Source organism: Canis aureus, chromosome 8 (genome assembly GCF_053574225.1).
Source record: "Canis aureus isolate CA01 chromosome 8, VMU_Caureus_v.1.0, whole genome shotgun sequence".
Lineage (NCBI taxonomy): Eukaryota > Metazoa > Chordata > Mammalia > Carnivora > Canidae > Canis > Canis aureus.
In genome coordinates, this window is record NC_135618.1 from 53,290,553 (window position 1) to 53,317,770 (window position 27,218).

At 40.5% G+C, this 27,218-nt stretch overlaps 2 protein-coding genes across 14 annotated transcripts in view; one reads left to right on the forward strand and one right to left on the reverse strand.

The window, feature by feature from the left end:
* Positions 1 to 15,366, forward strand: part of REXO5 (RNA exonuclease 5) — a 44,148-nt gene extending 28,782 nt beyond the window's left edge. For all 3 annotated transcript variants that reach the window (XM_077906871.1, XM_077906873.1, XM_077906872.1), the window contains exons 14-20: positions 6,183 to 6,287; positions 6,778 to 6,915; positions 9,272 to 9,364; positions 10,182 to 10,398; positions 10,561 to 10,748; positions 11,668 to 11,786; positions 15,159 to 15,366. In XM_077906871.1, the coding sequence (XP_077762997.1) occupies positions 6,183 to 6,287; positions 6,778 to 6,915; positions 9,272 to 9,364; positions 10,182 to 10,398; positions 10,561 to 10,748; positions 11,668 to 11,786; positions 15,159 to 15,240 (942 nt within the window). In that variant the 3' untranslated portion in view covers positions 15,241 to 15,366. The remainder of the gene's footprint in view (positions 1 to 6,182; positions 6,288 to 6,777; positions 6,916 to 9,271; positions 9,365 to 10,181; positions 10,399 to 10,560; positions 10,749 to 11,667; positions 11,787 to 15,158) is intronic.
* An 8,403-nt stretch (positions 15,367 to 23,769) lies between these two features.
* Positions 23,770 to 27,218, reverse strand: part of DCUN1D3 (defective in cullin neddylation 1 domain containing 3) — a 37,273-nt gene continuing 33,824 nt past the window's right edge. For all 11 annotated transcript variants that reach the window (XM_077906898.1, XM_077906892.1, XM_077906893.1 and 8 more), the window contains one exon: positions 23,770 to 26,074. In XM_077906898.1, the coding sequence (XP_077763024.1) occupies positions 25,591 to 26,074 (484 nt within the window). In that variant the 3' untranslated portion in view covers positions 23,770 to 25,590. The remainder of the gene's footprint in view (positions 26,075 to 27,218) is intronic.

The following is a 27,218-nucleotide window of genomic DNA, read 5'->3' on the forward strand; positions in this document are numbered from 1 at the left end:
CACACACACACACACACACACACATATTCTTTATATATCCTGGATTTTAATTCCCTATCAAATATATGATATGTAAACATTTTCTCATTCCACAGGTTGCCTTTTCACCATATTGATTGTGTGTTTTGATGAACTGATATACTCCCCCTTGTCTTTGCTTTTGTTGCCTCTGTTTTTGATGTCATACCCAAGAAATCATAGCCAAATACATTATGAAGCTTTTCCTCTATGTTTTCTTCTAGGAGTTTTCTAGTTCTAGATCTTACTTTCAGGTGTTTAATCCATTTTAAGCTAATTTATATATATATGTAAGAAAAGGTTCCAACTTTCCCTCTTTTCCAGTACCTCTTTGTTGAAGAGACTATCCTTTTTCATTGAATGGTCTTGATACTTTTGTCAAAGATCATTTGACTATATACACAAAGTTTTATTTTTGAAATGTGTTCTGTTCCGTGGTCTGTATGTCTGTCTTTATGCCAGTGCCATACTGTTTTGATTAGTGTAACTTTGTAATACATTTTGAAATCAGGAAACTTGTGTCCCGCAACTTTGTTCTTTTAGAATTGAGATTCCGTAAGGATTTTAGGGTGATTTTTTCTATTTCTACAAAAAAAAAAAATGATACTAGAAAAAAATGACATTAGAATTTTAATAGGGATTGCATAGAATCTGGAGGTTGCTTTCAGTACTGTTGACATCTTAATGGTATTGTGTTCTTATCTGTAAACATGGGAATGTTTCTATTTACTTATTCTCTAATTTCTTTCAGCAATGTTTTGTAGTTTTTTAGCATACAAGTGTTTCCTTGGTTAAGTTAATTCCTAAGAATTTTATTCTTTTGTGATGCTTTTGTAAATGAGATTTTCCCCCACTTACTTTACTTTTCTGATCATTGTTAGTATATAGAAACACAGCTGATTTTGTATCTTCAGCTTTGATGAATTCATTTATTAGTTCTAACAATGTTTCTGCGGATTCTTTTGAGTCTTCTACGTATCATATGTGAACAGAGATAATTTTACTTTTTTCTTTCCAATTTGGATGCTTTTTATTTCTTTTTCTTGTCTAATTGCTCTGGCTAGGAATCCCAGTACTATGTTGAATAGATGTGGCAAGAGCAGGCATCGTTGTTTCTTGTCTTAGAGAAAGAAAAGGCTTTCAACCCTTCACCTTTGAAAAATTAGCTGTGGGCTTTTCATATATGGCCTTTATTCTGTTAGGTGGTTCCTTCTGTTCCTGGTTTGTTGAGTGTTTTTATCATGAAAGAGTGTTGAATCATGTCAGATGCTTTTTCTGCATCAATTCAGATGATTCTGTGTTTTGTTTAGAGATTTTATTTATTTATTCATGACAGACAAACAGAGGAAGAGCCACAACAGAGGGAGAAGCAGGCTCCATGCAGGGAGCCTGACATGGGACTCGATCCTGGAGCTCCAGGATCATGCCCTGGGCTGAAGGCTGAACCGCTGAGCCACCCGGGCTGCCCTGTGTTTTTGTTTTTAAGATTTGTTAGAGCAAGCACAAGTTGGGGGAGGGGCAGAGAAGCAGGCTCCTTACTGAGCAGGGAGCCCATGTGGGGCTTGATCCCAGGACCCCGGGATGATGACTCGAGCTGAAGACAGATGCTTAAACTGACCAAGCCACCCAGGTGCCCTGATTTTGTGGGTTTTGTCCTTTCCATTAAGGTGGTATATTACATGGGATGATTTTCTTTTTTCTTTTTCTCTTTTTTTCTTTTTTAAAAGAATTTATTTATTTATTTGAGAGAGAGAGCACAAGCAAGGAGGTGGCAGAGGGAGAGGGAGAAGCAGGTAACCCGCTGAGCTGGGAGCCTGATGTGGGGCTCAACTCCAGGACCCTGGGATCACAACCTGAGCCAAAGGCAGATGCTTAAACCAACTGAACCACCCAGGTGCCCCCATGGGATGATGTTTCATATGTTGAACCGTTCTTGCATTCCAGAAATAAATCCCACTGATCATGATGTATAATCCTTTTAAAATGCTGTTGAATTCAGTTTGTTGGTACTTTTTTAAAAGTGATTACTAAATTAGAAGGGCTTACTATTTATCTTTTGTTTTCTGTATATCATGTAGCTTTTGTTCCTCTTTTCCTCTCTACTATCCTTTGTGTTTCATTGATTTTTTTTGTAATGACATAATTTTATACTTCTCATTTCCTTTTGTGTATTTTTTTTTTTTAAGATTTTATTTATGTATTCATGACAGACAAACAGAGAGGCAGAGACACAGGCAGAAGGAGAAGCAGGCTCCATGCAGGGAGCCGAGCCTGACGTGGGACTCGATCCTGGGTCTCCAGGATCACAGCCTGGGCTGTAGGCGGCACTAAACCGCTGGGCCATCGGGGCTGCCCTGTGTATTACATTCTATAAATATTTTCTTTATAGTTATCATTGCAATTACATAAAGTTATAACATTCTGTTTTAAGCTGATAACAACTTAATTTCAATTGCATACAGAAACTGCTTTTATAAGCTCCAACACACACACTTTGTTACTGATGTCATAAATTGCACCTTTATATAAAAGGTACAGCAGAGATGCCTGGGTGGCTCAGTGGCTGAGCATCTGACTTTGGCTCAGGGCGTGATCCTGGAGTCCTGGGATCGAGTCCCACATTGGGCTCCTGCGTGGAGCCTACTTCACCTTCTGCCTATGTCTCTGCCTCTCTCTCTCTCTCTTTCTGTCTCTAATGAATAAATAAAATCTTAAAAAAAAAAAAAAAGAGGTACAGCACAGGAAATAGAGCCAGTGATACTGTAATAGCATTGTATGGTGACAGATGGGTAGCTATGCTTGTAGTGGTGAGCATAGTATAATGTATAGAGATGTTGAATCACTGTGTTGTATACCTGAAATTAACATTGTGTGTGACAGCTATACTCAAAATGTTAAAAAAAATTTAAGTTACTAGTAAATTAGATTTTGATAGTGAATAAATATTTAATACTCAATCACATCTATATAGATGTATATTCATTAACATGGGAAATATTTGGTTTTGTCATTTAAATTTTGAAGAATTAAAAGTGAATTTATACACCAAAATTACCTTAATAGAGGTTACAACATTGGTTCATGTGTTTGCCTTGACTGAAAACTTTTTTCATGTGGCTTCATGTTGCTATCTACTGTTCTTTCCTCTTGAACTCCTGTTAGCATTTCCTGCAGATAAGTTCTAATTGTAATGAATTTTGTCAGCTTTTTTTTTTTTTTTTTTAATCTGGGAAAATCTTAATTTCTCTTTCATTTTTGAAGCAGAGTTCTGCAAGTTACAGTATTCTTGATGTTATTTTGTTCTGTTTTGTTTTTCTCTTTAACACTTTGAATATATCACACCACTCTTCTGGCCTGCAAAGATTTCTGCTGAGAAGTCCACTGATAATTTTAAAGAAGTTCCCTTGTATGTAATGAGTTGCTTTTCTCTTGATGCTCTCACGATTCTATTCTTGATTTTGACTTTTGACAGTTTGGTTGTAATGTGTCTTTTTTATGTGAGCTTCTTTAGATTTACTGTATTTATCCTGGTTCAAGTTCTTTGAGCTTCTTGAATTTCCATGTTCATTTCTTTCCACAGATTTGAGAAGTTTTTAGTCATTGTTACTTCAAATAAGCTCTCTTCCCCTTTCTCTCTTCTTCTAGGATCCCATTATATGTATATTGGTCTTGACATTGTCCCATCTTAGGATCTATTTATGTTTCCTCATTCTTTTTTCATTTTACTCTGATTGGTGATTTTAAATGATCTGTCTTCATGTTTGCTGACTCTTTCTTCTTCCAGATCAGATATGATGTTGAACCCCATTTTGTTCATGTGTCATTTTCCTGATTCCATTAATTGTCTTTGTTCTCTTTTAGTTCATTCTGTGTTACTTTAGTTTTGGTTTCTGGAATTTTATTTTATTCCTTTGGGCCATTTTTCCCTATTTCTTTGTATGCCTTGTGATCTTTTTTATTAAGACCTAGTCATTTGGGGGAAAAAAACCTCCTACCTGTCCCATTGTTAAGGCCTGGCATCATGGTACAGAAGACTTTTACCGATTAGCTAGAGAGGTTCCAGGACCTCTCTCACCAATTTGAGGATGTATCTTCTCTGAGCCTGTGTGTATACTTTTAGATTCCTTAAGGAGCTTGTCTGTTTCTTCTCAGTGCTCATAATCTCTTGCTTCCTTTGGCATTTGGCTGTGGAACTGCAGCTCTAATGTGCTATGATAATTGCATTTGTTTTCAGTGGCTTCCAAACAAGGCTGCCAGTTCCATTAGTGCTCTAGTCAGGTGAGATAGAAACTAGTCTCTCAGGCAACCTCAGACTAGCCATAATATTGGATGCAGAGTCTACTTTTTTGTTTCCATCCAGAGGGAGGACCTCTAGTTATAGGAAGGATAGAGGAGGAATATAGGTGGGCACACAAAATTCTGCATATTTTCCTTTCCCTTTTGCTGAAATCCCTTGGATTTTTTGTTGGTCTTGGTGCTATTGCTTCTCAATTGGTCCTTAGAGTTCTTGCAAAGGTATTCTGGTCTCTTTGTTGTTGTTAACTTGGTGTTTGTGGAAGAATGAGGGCCTGAACCTTCCTAGTCCATGACCTTGCTGACCTCACTCTTTCTAAGGAGTTCCCAAATAATGCTGCCAGTACCATCAGTGCTTTGAGTCAAGTGAGACAGAAAACTCGTCCCGGAGGCAGCCTCAAGACGAGTCAAAATGTTGAGTGCAAGGTCTATTCGTGTTTCTGTCCAAGGGACAATCCTCAATTTGGGAAGTTTCTTTTGGGTTGCACTGTATGAGGTTGAATGCGGGGGAGGTATGAATTGGCATGGAAAACACTACACACACAAAAAACCAAAAAAAAGAAAGGAAAACACTACAGATTTTCTTTCTCCTTTTTTTTTTTTTAAGATTTTATTTATTTATTCGTGAGAGAGAGAGAGAGAGGAAGAGACACAGGCAGAGGGAGAAGCAGGCTCCATGCAGGAAGCCTGATGCGGGACTCAATCCTGGGACTCCAGGATCATGCCCTGAGCCAAAGGCAGACACTCAACTACTGAGCCACCCAGGCATCCCCTTTCTTTCCTCCTTTTGATGGAATCTCTTCTTGGTTTTTATGTTGGTCTAAATGCTATTAGCTTCTCAGCTGGCCTCTAGAGTTCTCACAGAACACACAAAGGCATTCTGGTCTGTATTTTGTTAACTTGGGATCTATAGGAGAGTGAGAACCTGAAACTCTTTCTGTTCCTTATTGCTGATGTTACACTCTTCTTTTTTTAACAGTGCTTATTTTGAAGATGATACTGTGCTGGAAAGAATAAGGAGTTTATAATGCTCTTGGGAGTGTTGACATTTTCTTATTAACTTTCTGCAGGATATCCTTCATTTCCCCCCCTTAATTCCTTCTTTTCTTTCCCGACAGTGTCTCTAAGGGGGTATTAGCTCTTCTCTATATACCTTATTCTTAAAAGCATTTTTCTGAGGCTTCCAACCTCTTACCTAGTCAAGTGTTGCGAAATATTACAGTTGTGACCTTTGCTCATTATTTTGGCATTTAGTTGTACTTTTTCTTTCTGGGGGTGATTTTGTTTGTACTTCATCTAAGTCTTCTATGCCTTTTGATTTCTTTCCAGAGTCTTTTAAGCCTCCTCTCCTGTCTTTACTCACAGGCATTAACAGTATGAGATGGTGGGAGTTGTGCTGGAATTTAACTTCTTTCTTAGAGGTAATTTAAAGGTTCTAGTAGTCTCTTTTTCTTAATGATGCTAAAGGCCTGGGTCCTACATGATTTTACCTACTCTCCTTACTGTTTTTTTTTTTAATTCTACTTTTTTTTTTTTAATTTTTATTTATTTATGATAGTCACAGAGAGAGAGAGACATAGGCAGAGGGAGAAGCAGGCTCCACGCACTGGGAGCCCGACGTGGGATTCGATCCCGGGTCTCCAGGATCGCGCCCTGGACCAAAGGCAGGCGCCGAACTGCTGCGCCACCCAGGGATCCCTCCTTACTGTTTTCTAGGAGACTGTATTGTGTCACCATTTTCTTCAGACCTTAAAGTCGGCCCCATTTTGCTTTTTAATATGGGTAAAAAGGCAACCTTGTTTATATTATTATAGCTCACCTCCAAGAGCCATTAGGTTCCTGTCTCATACAGGCTTTGCTATTCTCTGCAGGTTCTTGAGCAGGCCAGAGTGGAAATTCCCCTGTTTCCCTTCAGCATTGTCCAGTTCTCTTTTGAACCCTTTTCACCCAGCCTCACTGAAGAGATGAACAAGAGGGTAAGTAGATGAGTTCTACTAGATGATTTATTTATAAGTTATAATCTCCCTGAGTTAAAGAATGTATTGCATACTTTAATAAGTTTGCTCTGCATTTCCTCACATTTTTTCTATGTATGTATTAATATTTTAGAAAATACATTTTTATAAAAGAATCAAACTGTAATATTTGGCAGCTTTTTCATTTAGTAGTGTGTCTTATACATTTTTTCAGGTCAGCACATGATCTTATTTCTCTTCTTTTTTAATGGTTGTATAGTACTCCATTGTATTATATATCTATTATCTTCATCATATGTGTTTTATAAGTTTTTGCTATTCCAAATAAAGTGGTTGTGAAATATCTATATACTAATCTTTGTACATTCGGCTTTGTGTTGAGAAATTACTTAAAGCAGAATTATCCCATGTTTTAACTCATGTTTTCTTTAGATTAGACTTAATTCTCTTACCACATTCACCTCCTCACTGCATTCTGTTTTTCTTACAGATGAGGATCAAGTGGACAGAGATGTCAACTGTTTATGCTGGGCCATTTAGCAAAAATTGCAACCTCAGGGCTCTGAAGAGGCTTTTTAAGAGCTTTGGTCCAATCCGGTCAATGACTCTTGTTCTTGAAACCCATCAGGTAATGAGATAAGATTTTCACCTCTAGGTTAGTGTTGGGAATTCAGGTGCCTCCTGGGTCCATTCACATAACAGATATTGGTGGCATGAGCTTGTCTCCAACTGGAGTACGAGTCATGCTTTTTGATGGAGCAGCTTTTGATTCAGAAGGATATGTACCCAGCATTGCCAGACTCTCTGATTCTTTTATTTTGAGAATCAAGAAATCTGCCATCTTTCAAAGTGATCTAAGTACAGAATCCTGTATGTTTAAAATGTGCTTTCTCCAAATCTTTTATTAATGTCTTTACTGTACCTAAAAATAGAAATACAAAGATTCCCTGGGAAGACAGACCTAAGGGATGGAAAGGACATGTCAGGGGACTAAAATCTCTTGCTGTAATTCTTGGATTTTCTCTCTTTTTTTTTTGGTAAAATATACATAAAATTTGCCTTTGTAACTTTTTAAAAAATATACAGTTCTGTTACTAATTAACAGTAGTGCCCCCTTTTCCATGGGTTCAGTTACCCACAGTCTAAAAGTAGTTGATCTTCTTTCTGACATATCAGAAGGGCAGCATAGCCTAACACTACCTCACAATGCCTTTATATGCCACTCACCTTACTTGATCTTATCAAATAGGCATTTTATCGTCTCACATCATCAAAAGAAGGGTAAGGGGAATATTTTGAGATAGAGACCACATTCACTAACTTTATTACAGTATATTGTTATAATTACCTTATTATTAGTTATTGTTGTTTTAATCCCTTACTGTGCCTAATTTATAAATTAAACTTTATCATAGATATATATGTATAGGAAAAGACATAGTATTTAGAGAGTTCAGTACTATCCGTGGTTTCAGGCATCTGCTGGGGATCTTGAAATGTATCCAGAACTTTAGAACTTTTTTATCCCCTGAAACTGAAACTCTGAACCCACTGAACAACAACTCTCTAGTCCTCCTCCCCCAAGCATGGTAAGCACTATTGTGCTTTCTGTTTTTATGAATTTGACTACTCTGTTATACATCCTGTAAGTAGAATCATACAGTACTTAATCTTTTGTGTCTTTATTTCACTTAGCGAAATGTCTTCAGGTTTCTTCCATGCTGTAGCATGTCAGAATTTCGTGCTATTCCAAGGATGGATAATATTCCATAGTGTGGATGTGTACTGCATTTTGTTTATCCATTCATCTGTTGATGAACATTTGGCTTGTTTCTACTTTTTGGCTATTCTGAAAAATGCTGCTGTGAATACAAATGTACATTGGAGTCTCTTTTTTTAATTCTTGTGGGTATATACCTAAAAGTACCATTGCTGGGTTAAATGGTAATTTGATGTATAATTTCAGGAACTGCCATGCTGTTTTCTGCAGTGGCTACAGCATTTTACACTCCCACCTGCAATGCCAAGGGTTCCAATTTCTGTATTCTGACATTTTTTTTCTCCCATTTTTCTACTTCCTGTCTCCTTTTCTTTTCCTTATCAGTCTCCATTCCTGCCATCCTAATGGATGTGAAGTGGTAGCTCATGGTTTTGATTTGTATCTCCCTAATGATTAGTGATACTGATCATCTTACTGTATGCTTATTGGCCACTGTATGTCTTCTTTGGAGAAATATCTATTCAGGTCCTTTGCCTGTTTTTAATTGGGTTATTTGATTTTTTTTGTTGTTTTAGGAGTTTATTTTAGATATGAAATCTTCATTAGATATGTGATTTGCAAGTATTTTCTCCTATTCATAGGATTGCTTTTTGACACTGTTGAAAGTGTCCTTTGATAATACTTTTTAATTCTGATAAAGTCCATTTTGTCTTATGTTACCCCTGCTTTTGGTATTCAGGAAATCCTTGCCAAATCCAGTATCATGAAGCTTTTCTCTGGGAGCACTTTTATCTCAGTGATGATGCAGCACCTCTCATCATCAAGCAGAAAAGCAGTCAGTTTAAAGATGCAGCCTATCCAATGGAAGCATTTAACCTCCCCAAACTTACAGGAAAGTTGCCTGTGTGAAATTAAGCTAACAACAAATGAGAATCTGAATGACTTGCACTGATGAATTCAGTGGTTCATAATAAATATGAAAAGCAAGTTGATTAGTAAAGATTTATTAGTGCTTTGCCCGTACCACCCATGGAGAGAAGACTTAAATTTTAATTGACAAAGGTTATTTACTGCCTGAGAAATCAGTTCTTGAACTTTGGTGATTACTTAAAAGTTGATCTGCAGTTGCTGTCTGGCTTAGCACAGCAAAGAGAACATTTCATTCTGGTGGCTTTGGCCACTAGGTTAGGGCCCTTTCCCAGTCCCTTCTCTAGCAGTTTGAGCCTGGAAAGCAGGAATAAGAAAATCTTGTTTTTTTCTGCAGCCACATCTCTGTATACAATATGAAGTCCTGGAAGCTGCTCAGCTGGCCATAGAATCCTTGGATGGCGTTCTGGTAGAAGGTGCCTGCATCAAGGTAGAGTGGCCAAAGAAAGCAAAAAGCAGCACCCTTCAGCCCTGACCTTGCACAGCCTGTATTTATAGTGCTCTAGTATATAATAAAAAGCCCTCAAGACTCTTGAGCACAAGACTTTGTATTATGGGAAGTCTTCAGTCAAGCCCAGCATTCTTCTAGCAGTGACCTAAAACACAACAGCTTTAATTTTTGTCAGAATCAGCCTGGGCTGCATTGGGGTCTTCCTTGTATTCTTTATCACTACTTAGACCCCAGATGGTTTATTTGGTGTGTTTTTCTGTAGCAGCCCTTTCCTTTAGCTTTCAAGGGGATCAAATGGTGTTTTGAAGTTTCTTATTTGCAAATAATCAGTCTCATTGTGGTAAAAATCAGGGAATTCATTTCCATTGCAGGGTGTTTTGGTGGGGAGGAAAGGGAGGAGATAGTATGCTTACATAAAAACATTTATATTTAAGTATTTATTAAGTGTTTACCATAGTTCTCTGAGGCATCTGTCATTAACCCCCTTATACAGAAACTGCAGAATTACTTGCTAGTATATAATAGGCCTAAAGGTTGAAGTGGTGACCTTCTTTTCTTTTGTAAGATTTATTTATTATTTTGAGAGAGAAGAGGAGACCAAGGAGGAGGGGCAGAGGGGGAGAGGGAGAGAGTCCTAAACAGACTCTGTGCTGAGCGTGGAGCCCAATGCAGGGCTTGATCTCATGACCCTGAGATCATGACCGAGGTGAAACCAAGAATTGAAGGCTTCACTAACTGCACCACTGAGGTGCCCCTAAGTGTGACTTCTACCACTAATGCCATCTTCCTTGGTTAGGTGCAGAGACCTGTGACAGAGCTCACCCTTGACTGTAACACTCTTGTGAACGAGCTAGAACAAGATTCTGAAAACCGAGGTACTATATACCTGTCTGGAGTGAGTGAAACCTTCAAAGAACATCTCTTACAGCAGTCCAACCTCTTCCTTGGCCTGGAAGCTGTGATCTTGCCTAAAGATCTTAAAAGCGGAAAGCAAAAAAGATACTGTTTCCTGAGTAAGTCTACATGTTCACCACATAAGCCCACCTGGGGTGATTGACTGGGTTAACAGCTGATTCTGTCCTCCTTTGGCCTTGGCTGACCTCCAGCCTCAATGGTGACCGCGGTGACCAGGCTTTGCGGCCCTTAATAACAGAAGGGGCTATTCTTGCTTTCAGAATTCAAAAATTTTGGCAGTGCCCAGAGGGCCCTCGACATTCTTAAAGGCAAGGACTGGAAGCTGAAAGGCCGACATGCCCTAACCCCCAGGCATCTCCATGCTTGGCTCAGGGGCTTACCTCCTGAATCAAGAAGGCCCCCGGGGATTCGTGTCATACCTCCCCCCTCTGAGCAGCAGGCCTTACAGGTGAGTGAGTGAGTGTATCCTGGCATTAGAGGTAGCTACCTTGGTTGGCTGGCTCTAACTATTGATTTTCCTTCTGATGTTTATAGAAGTTAGGAGAGTCCAGCTCAAGTGACACTCAAGCCTTTGATCTTTTTTCTGCCTTGGCACTAGTTTTATTTCACACTCCAGCTTCTTCTAGCCCTAGACACCTTTTTCTTTCTCCAAGATCTTATACTTTTATCCATTCCATACCTGCTACCATCAGGCTTTTAATCCTCCAGGTGGCTCTCCAAGGGAAGTTGAGGGGCTAACATAGGAGGTTAAAGGGCTGGGCAAGCCTTCAGTAATCTAGTGTTTCCCAAAGTTTAGTACATACACAAGATGATTTTTAGTGGTCCTGGATGGACTTTTCCCCCTGACTTTTAGGTTAAGATCTTGTTGTTCTAATACTTACACAACAATCACATTGAACCTGTGACTTCATAGATATTTCAATGAGGTGAAGGAAGAAACTTGACTCACTTTAAAGAAAAATATTAGAGGGATACACAAAGAAGGGTTAAGGTAGAAGGTGAATGGCTGAAGTTTGGGAAACTGTCCTAGTCTAATCTCCCACTTAACAGATGAGAAATACAGGCCAGAACTGGTTGAGTGACTTGCCCAGGTCACAAAGATACTTAGTGACAGGGGCCATTAGTAATGTGGTTCCTCTGCCAAGGGGCCCTGGAAGACCCAATCCATATGAAAGAAAGAACAACTTACTCCTAAAACTGACCTGTGGCCTGGAGATGCTGGGATGGACAGGGAACCTTGAAGGTGGGGGCTTTAGCTTCAGATAGAGGATTTTTACAGAACTTTTCCTGGGATCCCATGGTGCAGCCCCTCCAAAGGTGAGCAGATGATACTCTGGCTGAGTGTCAATATATGGCTTTGATCCTAGGCTCTGAAGGTGGACCACCCAAAGATAGCAGCCTGGCGCTGGGGCCGGAAGATAGGAAAGCTCTACCACAGCCTGGGCCCAGGCACCCTCTGCCTCATCCTGCTGCCAGGCACCAAGAGGTAAGAACTGAAAGGTTGTCCCTTCATGATTCTGGCCTCTGGACTTCAGCTGTTCTTAGAGAAAGGCCTTTTATTCACATTCAGGCACATAAATGAGGACTTACAGGAATCTTAAGATTTTATGTATTCACTCATGAGAGAGAGAGAGAGAGACACAGGCAGAGGGAGGAGCAGGCTCCAGGGAGCCCGATGTGGGACTCAGTCCCGGGTCTCCAGGATCACAAACCGCTGAGCCACTGGGGCTGCCCAGGAATCCTCTCTTTTTAGTTTTAAGAGATGGGTATTATATCTTCATTTTACATGTATATGTTCTTCTATAATTACTCTTACTAGCTTACTATCAGGCAGGTAGCTCATCCCAGTTTAAAGCCAGAGATCTTAGGTCCTGCAGCTTCTGTGGGACAAGAGGCAGCTGCCTAACCCCACTTGAGTGAAAACAAAGAAGGTCTAGGGCAAGGCCCAGAGCATATAGGATCTTTCCTACATTTCAGGAGCATATTCCTGCCTTCGTCCATCTCCCTCTTTGCAAAGAGGACCTGCTTTGCTGGTTCAAAGCCTGAAGAATAATGGAACAGAACTCGGTCCAGTTCCAGCTCTGTTACATACCTACTCTGACAAGTAGCCAAGCCACTTTCCCACTGTGGGTCTCAATTTACCTTTGGTAAAATGAGAGATTTGGAGTAAATCAGTGATTTTCAAACCCTTTCAACTATAAAATGTTTTCTTTAGAAGAAAAATTGCTGTTAAATCCTAGAGCATAAAGATAGGAAGATAGGCAGTTCTGGAATGAGTGCGTAGGTGGATGAGTGAGTATATATATTGGGGGGAGAGAAGCAAGAGGGCAGTAGCTCTTTTGAGCATGGTTTGAAAATCACTAGATTATATTTACTTCTAAAAAGTCCCTTAAAATTTTGGCATTCTAGGATTCTTTTCCAGGCCTAAGATCCTAGATTGCAGAACATGAATGCCTCAGGCCTTGAAACCCGGATCAGAAATTAATTTCCTGTCATAAAATCCTTTAACATGCATCTCAGGGCCATTGGGGAGATAGGCTGCCTGCTGGGCAGTCTGAGAGAATTGTGGTCTTGTGAGGAACAGAAAATACCATTAAGTGTTTACATTTGAAACAAAAACCCATCTTAGACTGATACTTCAGACAGCCTTTTGTGGGTAGGTTAACAGCATGAGGTGACCATAAATTGACAAAAAATATTTTGGTTAAGAGCAAGTGGACTTGCACTGACATAGCTCCTCAGAGCCAGTATGTGGAAGTGGTAAAATAAGTGGCAGGGTCTGTGTGTTGCAGGTAGAATATTTAGATTGCAGTTCTCCATTGTGTAGGCAAACTAAGCTAGAGTAGGCCAAAGCTTTCTCCTTCCAGATGTGGCCAGGTCATTCTATAGTGAATGAGGGCTTGAGGAAAGGAGCATTGGGGTCAGGGAGCAAAAAGGCTTAGGACCTCCACCTTAGCATGAACCTAAAACAACATATGACAAAAGCCATGAAAACACCTTGGCAATAGCAAATCCTGCAGTAAGAAAATCTAATTTTTTTTTTTTTTTAAAAGATTGATTGATTTGGCTGGGGGGCAGAGGGAGAAGGAGAGGATCTCAAGTGGACTCCCTGCTGAGGATTGGGGGGGCAAATGGAGCTGGATATCAAAACCCTGAGATCATGACAGATGAGCCATCCAGGGACCCCCCCTTCTTTCTTTTAAAAGTTACATTTTGATAGCTGTAGCGTTGTAGGGCAAACCCAGCAGAAGGAGCATGCCTTTACCCAAACTATAAGCTTCCTGTGTGACTAACTTCTCTGGGCCTGTCTTTGCAGCTTTCTCCATGATCCCATAGTCTTGGCTCAGGAAGGAGTAACAAAGAGAATTGGTTTCCTCATGCTTGGAGCCTGACTCAGCTCTTAATCCTTTTATTTTCAAAAGTTAAAATTAATATTGAAAATTGAAAATATGACTCTAGTCATATTGAAAATATGACTCTAGGGGATCCCTGGGTGGCTCAGTGCTTTAGCGCCTGCCTTTGGCCCAGGGCGCGATCCTGGAATCCCGGGATCGAGTCCCACGTCAGGCTCCCGGTATAGAGCCTGCTTCTCCCTCCTCCTGTGTCTGTCTGTCTCTCTGTGTCTATCATAAATAAATAAATCTTAAAAAAAAATATGACTATATTTGTACTAATTCATCAAACGCTTAGTAAGTGTCAGGCATGTTTACATGGCATGTTTTCAGTTGAGGTGCTGAATCCTCATTTAACAAGTGGAGAAAAAGGCTCAGATTAAGAAGTTTGCCTAAGGTCACACAGCCTGGTAAGTGTAGTTAGGATTTGAACCCTGATAGTATGACTCCAGAGCCACTTTCCACACAGAGTTCGTCCTTCATGTCCAAAAGACTGCTTGTTGGTGTAAGTTAAGATATCAGGTGGTGATAGATTCTGGGTTTGTCTTTGCTCATTTCTACCTGCTTTGCCATGGAGAGCTCCGTAGCCCTTGAACCCAAACCTTTGAATATTCACTACAAGGAGGCAGGGAACTAACATGTACTGAATGACTCCTAAGTTCCAGCCATTGTACCAAGTGTTTTACAATATAACATTATTTAAAAGGACTCTTGATGGCAGATTGCCATTACCTGGTTCTGTCATTCAACTTACTGAGCAACCTATTTAAGTCTAGATTATTTTTGAAAAATGGACATAATAATTAATACTTGCATTAGTACCTACATTAGGTACATAAGCTGTTTTGAAGGATTAAATGAGGATGTATATTTAAAAAGTACGTAAAAAGAATGCTTGGTACATGGTGAATGATCTGTATGGTTTTTGAGGAATGCAAAAGGAAATGATCTGTATATTTTAGCTATTTTCTACAGTCTTCACAAAAGCCCTGTAAGATAGTAATTTAAGTATTTAATTGTTTTATAGTTGTAGAAATTGAGGCTCAGTTTGGGGTCATTCACCCTTGGTTGAGATAGGTTTCAAATCTGTTAAATGGTAGAGCAGTCTCGATTCTAGGCCTCTAAGACTGGTCAATCTTCTTTCCATTGAACCATTTTCAGTAGGCAGCTTTCCATAAAGTCTTAACCTGCCTGTGCCCTGCTGCATACATATACCCCAAAAAACTTGGGCAGCCTGGGTGCCTCAGTGGTTTAGCGCTGCCTTCAGCCCAGGGCGTGATCCTGGAGACCTTGAGGATTGAGTCCCACGTCGGGTTCCTTGTATGGAGCCTGCTCTCCCTCTGCCTGTGTCTCTACCTCTCTCTGTGTCTCTCATGAATAAAAAACTTAACACCTCTTATGTAGGAGTTTGTAACCATTCTTTCAGCCCCGTGGATTAAAAACCTATCTTCATTCATTTGTTGCAGCACTCATGGATCATTCTCTGGCCTAGGACTGATGGGAATAAAAGACGAAGAGGAAAGCAACACCCCAAACATGTGTTTGTGAGTCTGCCCATCATTTTCCATGTGCCATTTCTTATCCCTTGTGGGCAATGGCAGAGAATGTGGTTAGGCTAAAGTTCAGTCCATTTATATGGCATGTACAAATTTTCAATAAATGCCTAAAATTCAAGCATTCTTCATCTTAAGATGGGGTGAGAAGGAAACCAGTTTGTACTTTCTTTGGGTCAGTGGACTTACACACAGGAAAGTTGTAGTAGGTGCTCATTCCGTGTAACACTCCTATTGAATGGTGTATGTAGGAAAGGAAACCAGGAGGAAGGGACTGCTCTGGCATTATGTAGATTTTTGATGTTGTATCTATGAAGCAAATTTCTGTTAGGCAGACTTCTATCATAAAATTGAAGGGAAAAGAGGCTGAACTGAAAATCTGGCAGGTCCACAGACACAGGAGAGTGGAAGACTGTGTTTTTCACCAACACTGGAAGCACCCAACTCCAATTTTAGGAATGCTTCCTTCCCTTCGGGGAGACCGCAGTGTCACCCTTCACCACTAGGTGCCTCCATCACACCAGATCTCCCCCTTAGAACTGAAAGCTTCAATTTCACTGAAAGCTGCTATTTTTTTAATCACCTCTCAAAATATTAACATTCTGTGTTGGAAAGGACATGGGTACAGGCACACACAACTCTGAAAGAGATATTTATCTGCCTTTTGAAAGAGATGAGCTAATCTGGCATATATTATGTGTCCTACCAAAACCCTTGAAAACCCTTGTAAAGTGCTCCATACGTTGGGATCCAGCAATTCCACTTCTGTAGCAGTATGCTGTAATGGGATAGTTTCATGCATGTATAGAGGAGATATCGCAGGGTGAGCACAATGGAGTTCTTGATAGCCACTTTTAAAAATTGTAAGTAAAATTTCTAGAAAAGAGATTGGCAAGAAGTAGCAGTTGGACCTCTGGATACAAAAGGACTCTGAATCCTAACTTTTCTACATATTATGTGAACTTGAGTAACGTTTCTGTGCTTGGGACAGTTATGGTACACACCTCATGGGATTGTTGTAAAGACATGATTATGCATTCCCTGTCTCTGCTGTAGGAAATATGGAGAGTTACGGAATAGAGAAAGATACACAAAGACATGCATAGGCCTGGAACAAAACCTGTAAGACTCTATGTCAAATGTGGTGGGATTGGAAGATTAGGTTTTACCAAATTGCTTTTCTGTGTATAGGCTGTTTTTATTTTAAATCACCATATTTCGCTTTTATAACTAGAATACTTAAAATTAACTTTGAAGGTTGGGCATCTGAGGCAGTGTTTAATCATTTTAACTTTGACAACAACTGGCCCAATGTATAAGTTGGGAACCAGGAGCCACAACTGAAGAGCGTGATTTAGGAGCAAGATACTGCAACTTGCTTATGAAGCTCCCTTATAAAGAGAAAAGCTTCCCAGGTATATAGTGAATGCCCTGAGAACATCTTAAAACTGCCAATGTTGCTGGATTCTTTCCCCACCCCCACCTTGAGTTCCAAAGCTGTTAAGAGCTTAGCTGCCGTTTGTCTTGAGACTCCAGTCTGGATACAAAGTAAGTGTCTGCTTTTGAATATGGACAGACCTGGGCTGGTACTTCAGCTCTGCTTCTGGGCAAACCACTTTAATCTCATGGGAGTATATTTTCTCATGGGAAAGTATCTTTTTAAGGATTATTGTGAACATTCAAAGATCCAGCTTATGAAAAATGGCAAGAGTAGTGGCTACATATGACTTTTTGTCTCTGAACCTGTTACCTCACCTTTAAAATGGAGACATTAGTACCTACTTCATGAGGTTGTTGTGAGGATTAAGTTAGGGAAAACCCACATTAAGTGTTCAATGAATGACAATTTACTGAGGAGCATCTTCCAAGTACAGAATCACAGAACAGATTAGGCTCCATGTGCCAAGAGTGCTGCCTTTGCTCCTAGGAATAGCCAAGACCATTTCCTTCCTGATGGGAGGTTTCCCAGTGGGCCCCCAACTCTAGAACTCTGAAGAGATGGGCCCAACCATAAGGTTTCTGAAGCCTCAGTCTGCACACTCTGTTCTTTTCAGCTGATGCTCCCACCTTTTGGAAGCCAAAGCTGCCAACTTGGCCTCTTGCAAAACACACATTCCATTCATAAGTGCGTTTGTGCATTTTTCCTCCCACACCCTTCTAGGCAGCCAAGGCAGCTGCTAGAAAAGCAGCTTCTCATTTGAGGGGGAAAAGCAACTCCCAAGGGTTTTTACACAACTCTTGATTTAGGCTTTGAACATATTGCTCCCAATTTTGACCTCCTCACCCATAATGGAATTGTTTAGGACACTCAGCCATGTTTGTTTTCATTTCCTTTTGTTGTCCCTTTTGTAAATAATTTCTTCCCTATTATAAAGAAAACCAATTAATGGAAACTTGAAAAATTCAAAAAAAGGTAAAATCACTTCTAATGCCACCACTCAGAAGTTAACAATGTCATTATTTCCGTCTTATGTCATACTTTTTCCATCATTCGAGTTTTTTAATAGCTGCATAATATTCCAGTGTGTTGATGTGTGCCATAATTTCCAAAACAGTCCCCTTTTGACTGAAATTGTCCCTAACCAATTAAATCCTTGCACATACATCTTTGACAAATAATATTTCTTAAGAAAAAATTCTTAGAAGTGAAATTGGGTATGAACACTTACAGCACCTGTAAGTATGAACACTTACAGTTTTAATTTCTCAGAAGTTTTTTACTCTATTGGCCTGGACTTGTTCCAAATCTTTGCCAATTTGATAGGTTAAAAAAAAACTATCCATTAAATAAATAGATTTGATTTCTGTTTATTTGAATATCCTATAGATCGGTATCTTTTTTTTTTCCCAGAAGCTTTTTTGGCCAATTGTTTTTCTTTAAGTTCTCCTTATGGATTAAGTATAATATCTATTGATTATTGCAAAAATGTTTCTAGCTTTTTATTTTAAGGTAGTTTTAGAAGTCTTATGCTTTCTTTTATTTGTTCTTATATTTAGAAAGTCTTGATTGATCCCAAGATCAGTTTAATAGACGCTGACAAGTATGTATGGTTTTGGGCGGGTGGGGATGTTTGTTTTTTAAGAAGGCTCCATGCCCGCCCGACCTATGGCTTGGACTCACAACCATGCGATTAAGACCTGAGCTGAGGGGATCCCTGGGTGGCTCAGTGGTTTCGCGCCTGCCTTTGGCCCAGGGTGCAATCCTGGAGTCCTAGGATGGAGTCCCGCGTCAGGCTCCCGGCATGGAGCCTGCTTCTCCCTCTGCCTGTGTCTCTGCCTCTCTCTATGTCTATCATAAATAAATAAAAATAAAATTAAAAAAAAAAAAAAGACCTGAGCTGAGATTAAGTCACATGCTTAACCAACTGAGGCACCCTTGTATCGTTTTTTAATAATTTAATTTTCACACTTACACCTTTTATTCCTCCCAGAATTTGTTTTGGCATATGGCAACTTCCCCCAAAATATTTAGATTTTACCCATTTACCTATCTTTACTTACCAATCAAGAAGAATACGTCCTTTACTATGGAAGTCCATATATTTAAGAGCATATGTGTTTTCTTTTGTCTTGTCTTACACTAAGGTGCCATACTATTTTGTAGCTCTTTATTTTAATATACTAGCAATTTCAGCAGCACCATCCCAGATAAACACAGGGCCAATCTGAATGGATTATAAAGCACTATAGTCAGAGGCTTTGCTGTTGACTGCATTGCTGCCATAATCCACTAGGACTTTTTCAGCACCCCTAAGGCAAGAGAATCAAGGTTGGAACATTACATGGGAAGAACATTAAGCCCCAAGAAGAGCCTTTTATGGTTTTCATAAGATAGGGGCCTCTTGAGAAGTCACAACAAAGGAAAGGAAATGAAAAGGTTAGGCTGGTTTCCATACCTTTCCTTCCCCAAGACTGACCCTTTGGACCTAGGTCACAACCCCGACCTAAAATAGACTTCCAGAGCCAACCCAGCCATGTGCTTTTGGCAACTGGACTTGAAGAAAGAGAAGATGCCACTGTTGAGATGACTCTTTGGTACTTCTCTGGATCCTCGGCACTACCTTCTGTATACCTTTTTTGCTAGAAAACATCCATTTTACATGCAGTTAAGCTCATCTCTGGTGTGAAGAAGTTGCTTGCCCCTCATCTAATCAGAATTTGTATTTTAGCCATATATAATCTGTACAACACCATATCAACACTTTGAATAGCTCCAGGCTCTAACTAGGCACCTAAATCTTTCACTTTGGAATTCCCCAAATTTCTATTTGTTAAGGTCTTAACAAAGGTTAAGGTGGCTGGGCTGAAGTCTGAAAGGTTTAAGCACAGAAGAGACAAGCCCAAGAGCCAACTGGGGAATAAGAATCTGTTTTGGAGATACACTTTATAAGTAAGAAAAAAACTAACCCCCACCCCCACCCCATTTCCTTCCATCCTCCATTTGATGCTAACCTTGATAATAAGGAAAGAAAATAAAAGAAATTCCGGTTCACTGAGGAAACCTTATAACCTTCTCCCTAGCTAAAGGATGTAGCCATGACTCCCAAGTCCTTTCCAACTACAAGGAAAAAATAAAAGCACATCTAGTCCCACCACTGTACTTACTTATTTTTAGGAGATACCAACATGAGGCTGGAAATCTTTGGGAAGGTCATTAGGGCCTCCATCAAAGAAGTGAGTAAGATGGCTGGCCAATAGCTTTCCTGAATATAAACAATAACAAGACAGAAAATACAATGAAAGGAAGCTAAGGGTCATAACTGGTCTACCATAATCAGACTTCTAGGATGTAAGAGCCAAATAGAGCCATCAGGAATCATGTTAGTCAAAGCCCCCACCCCACCCCCAGTTTGGCACAGAGAGGGAAGTTAAGCCCCCAGGAGGGGCAGTGACCTGAAAGGTCCAGTGTGACCATGCCAACCCCCATCTCTTCCTCTCTGGATTCCTTGCATTACTCACCTGACATCCTTTTGGAAACCTTAAACTTAGGTGATTTAGGTGCTTTACAAAAACTTTTTAAATCCTAACACTGATGGAAATAATAGTCTCTTGATTTTACAGAGGAGTATAAGGAAACTCGGAATTTCACTAACTTGCCAAAGGTCACACAGCAGTGGCACTTGACAGTTTCAGCTTGTGTCCTTTGCCTTAATCACTGCCAACCTGATAGATGTAGGAGCCATCCATTATTAGCACAGTGCTCAAATTCACTTTTTGTTCCTCATAGGAATCGACATCAGTTGCTACAATAATACTATTTAGGTAGTAGCCCTCTGAGGACTCATTGGTCTTTTTGCCTACAAGTATTAGGACCCCAAAGGCCATTAAGTTGGTAAGTGGGAAGTCAACACATCCATGTCTGAAGTCTGAGGATCCTGTACCATCTGAATTATTTTCCAAAGCATAGGAACTGCTATCCAATATCATGTTGGAAGAGGCTCCCGGCGGGTAAATCTCGCCCCAAAATAAAGTCACTGGTTGGGTTTGTGGTTTTTTTTTCTCTCTCAGAATTGTCAATAGTGAAGTAAACAAATTTATTAAATCCAACAGCAGGTAACCTTCCAAATAAAAAAACATCAAAAGAAAAATGTAGACAGACAAAAATGTGTGTAACAAGTTAATAAAAATATTCAAGGAGCCATTTTGAGAGTGCAACAGTGCAGCGAATACAAACAGAAGTATTGACCTTTGTCAATAAGTTTGTACAACCTTAGGAAACACACTGGTCACAAACCAAGAGGAATCCACAAAGGTGGAGGGTCACATGAGTAGTGGACTCATCACCTCAGTGGGTTAAGGCAGGGTATCTGTAGGACCAATTCATCCAAGCCCCATTTGCCTATTGTTTCAAGTTCCCCCTTTGAAACCTAGAATCATATTCGTTAGTGCAACAGGTAAGAGCAATTAATTACAGACTCGGGGCTGGGGATCAGAGTCGGGGGGTGGGGTGGGGGGGGTGTCACCATCTGCTGAACGGCTTCCTTTGGCAATATCCAAGATTATGTTGTATTAAGTAGCAAAAAGAGAAGGTGGGTAGTGGAAAAAGTATCTATGAAAGCAGGCTTAGTTTCCAAGAGGAATAGGATGTTGAGGCCCCAGCACCTGAATCAGGAGAACCTGATGGTTACTCAAAGCTATTTGAATCATCTCGGCTTCTGCAACCAGTGCTCAAGCATAAACTCTTTCGATAAGGAAAAACACCTGCATAGATCCTCACTAAAACATGGCCCTCAGTCCAGGTTAAACTGGATATATACTACCAATAAGAATTATACTTGGAAAGGGAGTGGGTAGAAACCCCCTCTAGGATTCAGAAAACAGATTATGGAGTAGGAGGAGGGTCAACAAGATAGGTCCTCACATGAGTCCCAATTAACATACTTCAATAACTTGTAGTAATCCTTTCCCTTTCAACTGTTTAAACAAGATACTGCTAGAGTCCCCCCACAGGAAGACCTTTGTCAGTTTCCAAGTTTTTCAAGTCCACCCCCCCCCCAAGGGAAGACCTTTGTCAGTTACCAAGATGTTCAAGTCATCACTAAGCAACATTAAGAGACCCAAGAAAAATGGCAAAGCGGGCAGCTAAAATAAACCTAGCAGCAGCTTCTCTCCAGCCCTTATAATTGTATAATTGGGTCTATTCCTGGGCTTCACTACACTCAAAAGACTTCTCTTTAAATGTGGCAAACCACAGTCTTACATAGAGATGTTTTGATTTTTAAACTTTTAGACCCAAGTCCTTATCCCAGTAATTTCCCATCGTTGTTTGATGCAGTCTGGCATAATAGGATTTGAGGCCATCCAATGAACTATGGAGTCCCACATCCTGCGGACTCCAGCACTGAGGACTAAATTTTGACACCAGCCTCTGGGAGAGCAGAACTGTATTAAATATGAACTTGTGGCTTAATCCTTGCTCCCTTCCCAAGAAAGCTAGTTTGTGCCTTCCTTAGGGAAGTTTAATATTGAAAACACTGCCTAGTACATTTCCAATTGGATTTCTTTAGGCCTCGGCTTGGGTGAAATTTGGATCATTACCCAGCTCTAATTTTTCTTACCAGAAGAGTAGATGGGGGTATTGGACCCAGCTCACATGTGGGCACAACTGGTCCAGGTGAGGGAAAACTGTTGAGGCATCCAGCTGAAGCACAGCGAAGTGTCATTACAAGAGGTGGGGTTAATGATACAAATATGGCAAGGATGGAGCAAGAGCATGTCAATGAAGCAATACTTCATCTCATATAGCTTTCTAATCACTAAAGAATACACCACAAACTCAAAGCCATTTGCCAAAAACTAAGAATGTCCCAATACATACTCAATTTCTCGTAGTCACCCTCAGATATTTGCCTATTTTCAAAATCCACATCCTGCCCCTCTGTACCACCCTGATGTGATGTTGTTAAAGTGAAGAGCACACACTGGCTTACCCGAGGGGCATGCATTTGGCCTCTTCCACACAATTACTGCTTGCTCATTAAACAGCAAACCTATTTCTAGGCTAAAAGGAACAGGGACCTTTAATTTCTCCATGAAGTGTGACTACAAACCATACACATACCCCACCTTCGTTCCCTTTGCTAAAAAACTGCTTTTCAAGTCAAACACTGGCCCAGAGCTAGCTTGCACCAGGAACTCCAGCCTGGATAGAACCTACAAGTCCTTCCCTATTTCCTTTACTGGTTTCTCATTTGCATTTCTGTAACAAATAGATCATTAAAAATATAACCAAAAATAATTTATTTAATGGCTTTCTTTGTGGGAGGTCGGGATGGGGAGGCTGTATAGTTAACAAAAATCTACCCACTTCTAGCATACCTAATGCATGGAATGCCACCTTGTAGGCTGGGGAAGGAATCCAGTTCCTCCAGAGTCCTCAGGATTCTTGGTGCCACCCTCTCTTGTGCTCTTCTCTCCATATATCCTTGTAATCTAAGACATAAGGGAGCCTTACCTGGCTAGGAGCAGCCTGCCCTTTCCTTTTCAAACTCTATCCAGTCTAGAATCAGGAAATATTGGGCTCGCAGGACTGGCTGGATGAGAAGGCAGTCTCTTTAAAACCTCAGTCTAGGCACCCTGACTACAGTTGAGCCCACAGAACCTGCTGGGGCCCCTGGAAACTCTCTTTATACAAGGAACTTGTGTCTTAGGCTAGAACAAAGCCAGACATCTGGCCTGAGACCCTCTTCAGCTTTCCAGCAGTACTAACTTGCTGTGGCTGATTCTTTAAAGTTTCCCTTCTGTCCCTCTAGAAGGGGCAACTGCCAAGTTTAGGATCTTAAAAAAAAAAAAACCAAGTACGTTTCCTATGTCAATGTCAATGTCAATCTTGGAAAAACACCGACTGCAGGAACTCCTTAAGTAATCATCTTTGGAAAGATGGGAGCCTGGAGCCATAAGGCTCCTAATAAAGGAACTCAAAATAAGCAATTCCTGCCCAGGCTGAGAAACATATACCTGGGAGGCAGATGGAAGTAGTTAGGGAAGAAAACTCCAAATGTTTAATAGACAAACTCTCATTACCTCAAGAGTATAAATATTTTATGTTTTTATTTAAAAGATTCCCTTTTCAATCTGTTCCAAAGTGTTGGGAGCTGAACTGTACAAGTTCCTGCCACCCACCCTTCCAGTACAGTTTTTTGAGGACACTTTTTTTTTTTTTTTTTAATGGAAAAATAACAAGAGGACCCTCTACTGAAACCAGGTAGGACCAGAGTCAGCTCCTGTGTGGCAGTTTGGCCAAAGCTGGCCTTCTGGAGCAAGCACATGGAGGAGTCTGGGGAACTGGGCCTCCCTCTTGTGAGGAAAGGTTTGAGAAAATTCATCCTCTCTTTAGTGAAGATGGTCCAAATTCAGATTCAAAAGCCTCCATTTATGATGTTACCTGGCACTCTTATGCTTTATATATTGAAGGCAGCTCCCTCATTTATGGCCAGTTTTAGCAGGCAAAAAGAAACAAAGGAATATAGATACATATATGTGTATATATATATTTTATATAGGTAAAATATATACATATCTTATATATGTATATATACATATTTGGGGGTAGGGGAAGGAGAGAAGGGTCATGTAAACCTAAACAGTCATCACATTACCCCAAATGAGCCTGACATTAACAAAGAAGATAATAAATAACTCCTGGGGGTTAAGTGACAACATGGGTGCAGCAAGAAGGGAAAGGGCACACATTTAACTATTAAATACACTTCTATATTTGTTTGGCAGAGTTCAGGCCAATCCCAGGCTTCTGCACTTGCCAGACAAGTAAGCTGATGATATTAAAAAAAGAAAAAAAAACTTTACAAAAAAAAATTCAAGCAGAGCTCCATACCACAGTTTTCCTTCAAGTCAGTTGGCCGGCAGGCACGGTTTTCCGACCACCAGGAACAGAAACTTTGGCTCCAAGGCAAAAGAAAAAAAAAAGTATTTTCACTTACAACATGAAAATACAGAAAATTCATCAAAAAAAGAAAACTATCAAAATCTACTTCCAGCAAAACTGAGGTAGCACTGCTTTCTCTGCATTCAATGCTTAAGTGGTTCTCAGTACTATGTGTTCTAAAAAAAAAAACCAAAACTGCTCACTTGACTGACAGGTGCAGCATGTTGATGGATAAACTCAACATGAAATGCAATAGGTCAAAGAAGGAATGAGCAAGAAGTGAAGAAAATAAAGAGTTTCGGATAAATTAGCTTAAAAGGGGGTTGTCACCAGACTACAAATGCTCTTGGCTGGCCTTAGCTCTCCAAGAGCTTTAAATCGCCTGGGAATTAATGCAATATGGTTAACAGTTAACACTGCTATTCAATTCTGTGTAAATCTTTTAAAATAATTATTACAACCTAAATTCAACCATGTAAACAGCACTACACACAGTACAGACCTGCCCTGAAAAACAGAATATGCAAAACTGAGATCTGGCACTGTATCATCTTGTAATGTTAATTCAACCTAACCGTCCCATTCCCCCCTCCCTGCTCTACACCCTTCCCCACAAAAAAAAAAAAAAAAAAAAAAAAAAAAATCTAATTTGTGCAAGAAATGGCAGGCTTATTCTATCTGAAGGCTTCAAAAAAAATACACAACATGTAGCCAGGTTCAAATATTTTGGGGAACCCCCCCCCAAAAAAAGAAATAACCAAAATAACCAAAAAGTGAAGAAAGTGCCTAAAACATGATACAGCATTTTAGAGCCCTTTCAGATACAAGGCAGAGAAAGGTGTAAAGTAGAAAATATCTGGATCTTCAGTAATTTCCAGAAAGGTCCAATTCCTCCGTTGGCTGCAGGGCAGCAGGCAGATCCCTGCTGCTGCTGCTGCTGCTGCTCCTGGGATAGAGCCACTAAGTCTGCTCCCCGGGACACAAGCCCTCGGGCCCTGAGCTGAGTGCACCTCTCCCTTCCCCTTCTCGTTTCCTTCGCTCCATTTCCCACTCCACAAAGGTATCGAAGAGACTTGGCCAGGCCTCATCTTCACTGTAGTTGCTGAGGTCAGGGCCAATCACCTGAGTGAAGTTAAGGAACATGTTCCAAGTGTCCCGGGAGATGCCCTTGATCCCCGAGGGATTCTCCGTTAGGAAGTTTAGCCACTGGTCCAATACTGGAGGATTGTTCTGGGTAAAGACTAATTTCCACAGGGCAATGGCTATTTCCCGATGCAGTGACCGCTGCCCTTCTTCAGAGTCCAGACCAAACTGAAATGTAAACCGGTAGAGATCCTTGAATTTATCCTCTTGTTTGGCTTCTGTTAAGAGGCTAGGGAATCGTGCACAGATCCCATCAATGCTGTCTGCACTTATTGCTTTGCAGCCATCAAAAAACTCCTTCCTGCAACAGGAAGGAGGGGGCACAATTAATATTTGTAAACAGTATCATCATCTGCTGAGAGGCAATATAGTACAGTAAGAGCATGGTTTTGAGATTGGACGGCCTGGATTTGAGTTCCAACTCCTCCACTAATTAGTCCTATTTATCCATCTGTCAAATGGTGAGAATACCACCTTACTTCATAGGGTTTTGGTGAGGACTAAACAAGTTAATATGTGTCCACTGCTTCTAACAGTGTCTGGCACATGGTAGGAGGCTGATGGTGGTTCCTTCATTCACTTATCCAACCTTCCAAAGCGAAACTCCAGTCTCCCGCTTGATGCTCTATTTCCCATTCTGCAACAGCAATTAAGCTCAGACTCCCCTCCTAGACGGGGAGTCTTCCTGCTTTCCTTTTGATTCTCTATGGGTTGTTTGTTTTTGGAATATTTTTGGTGACTGCCAAGGGAGATCTTTGGAGCCAAAGATTCTGGCTAACTCTGCCACCAGAGATCAAAGTTCTATTATTAAAGAACAAAAACTGCGTATGTATTTTTAACATCTACATAACACTTTCAGGTTACAACATGGTCTCTCATTGATGATCACCTCAGAGACTGCTGTTTCAGCTGAAAATATAAGGCATCTGAAACCCAGGGGCTAGAAACGGGTTGGGGGCAGAGTGGGGGGTGTGTGCTCTACAAACTACACGTTGGGTAACCTTGCTACTACCTCCCCCACAACCAACCTCTACAGGGACATATGACCATGGTGATGTGCACAACTACTGCTTACTAACTGGGGCCAGTTGTCCCTGTTGGCACATACGCTGGCTGAGGGACATGCACACAGAGCTAGAAGGGGCAACTGACTCCGTGAGTGATGGAGGCGGGTCCTCAAAGGTGCTCCCCAGACCAGCACTCACAGTGCCTGGCACATGACAGGTGTACAATAAATATCAAGTGGGTGAGGGAGTGAGTGAATTACGAGTAAACAAGTGAAAGAAAAGATAAAAGTCTGAAAGAGCAGTGGTGCTGGGCAGCAGTGTGGCCACAGGGCTCCATGTGGGTTATTCTTTGCTTAATTTCAGGCAAAGACAGTCGTTGCCTGTTCTTCAAGGGCTGCATAGGTTTATAGAAACTGCTGAAAACAAAAAACAAACAAA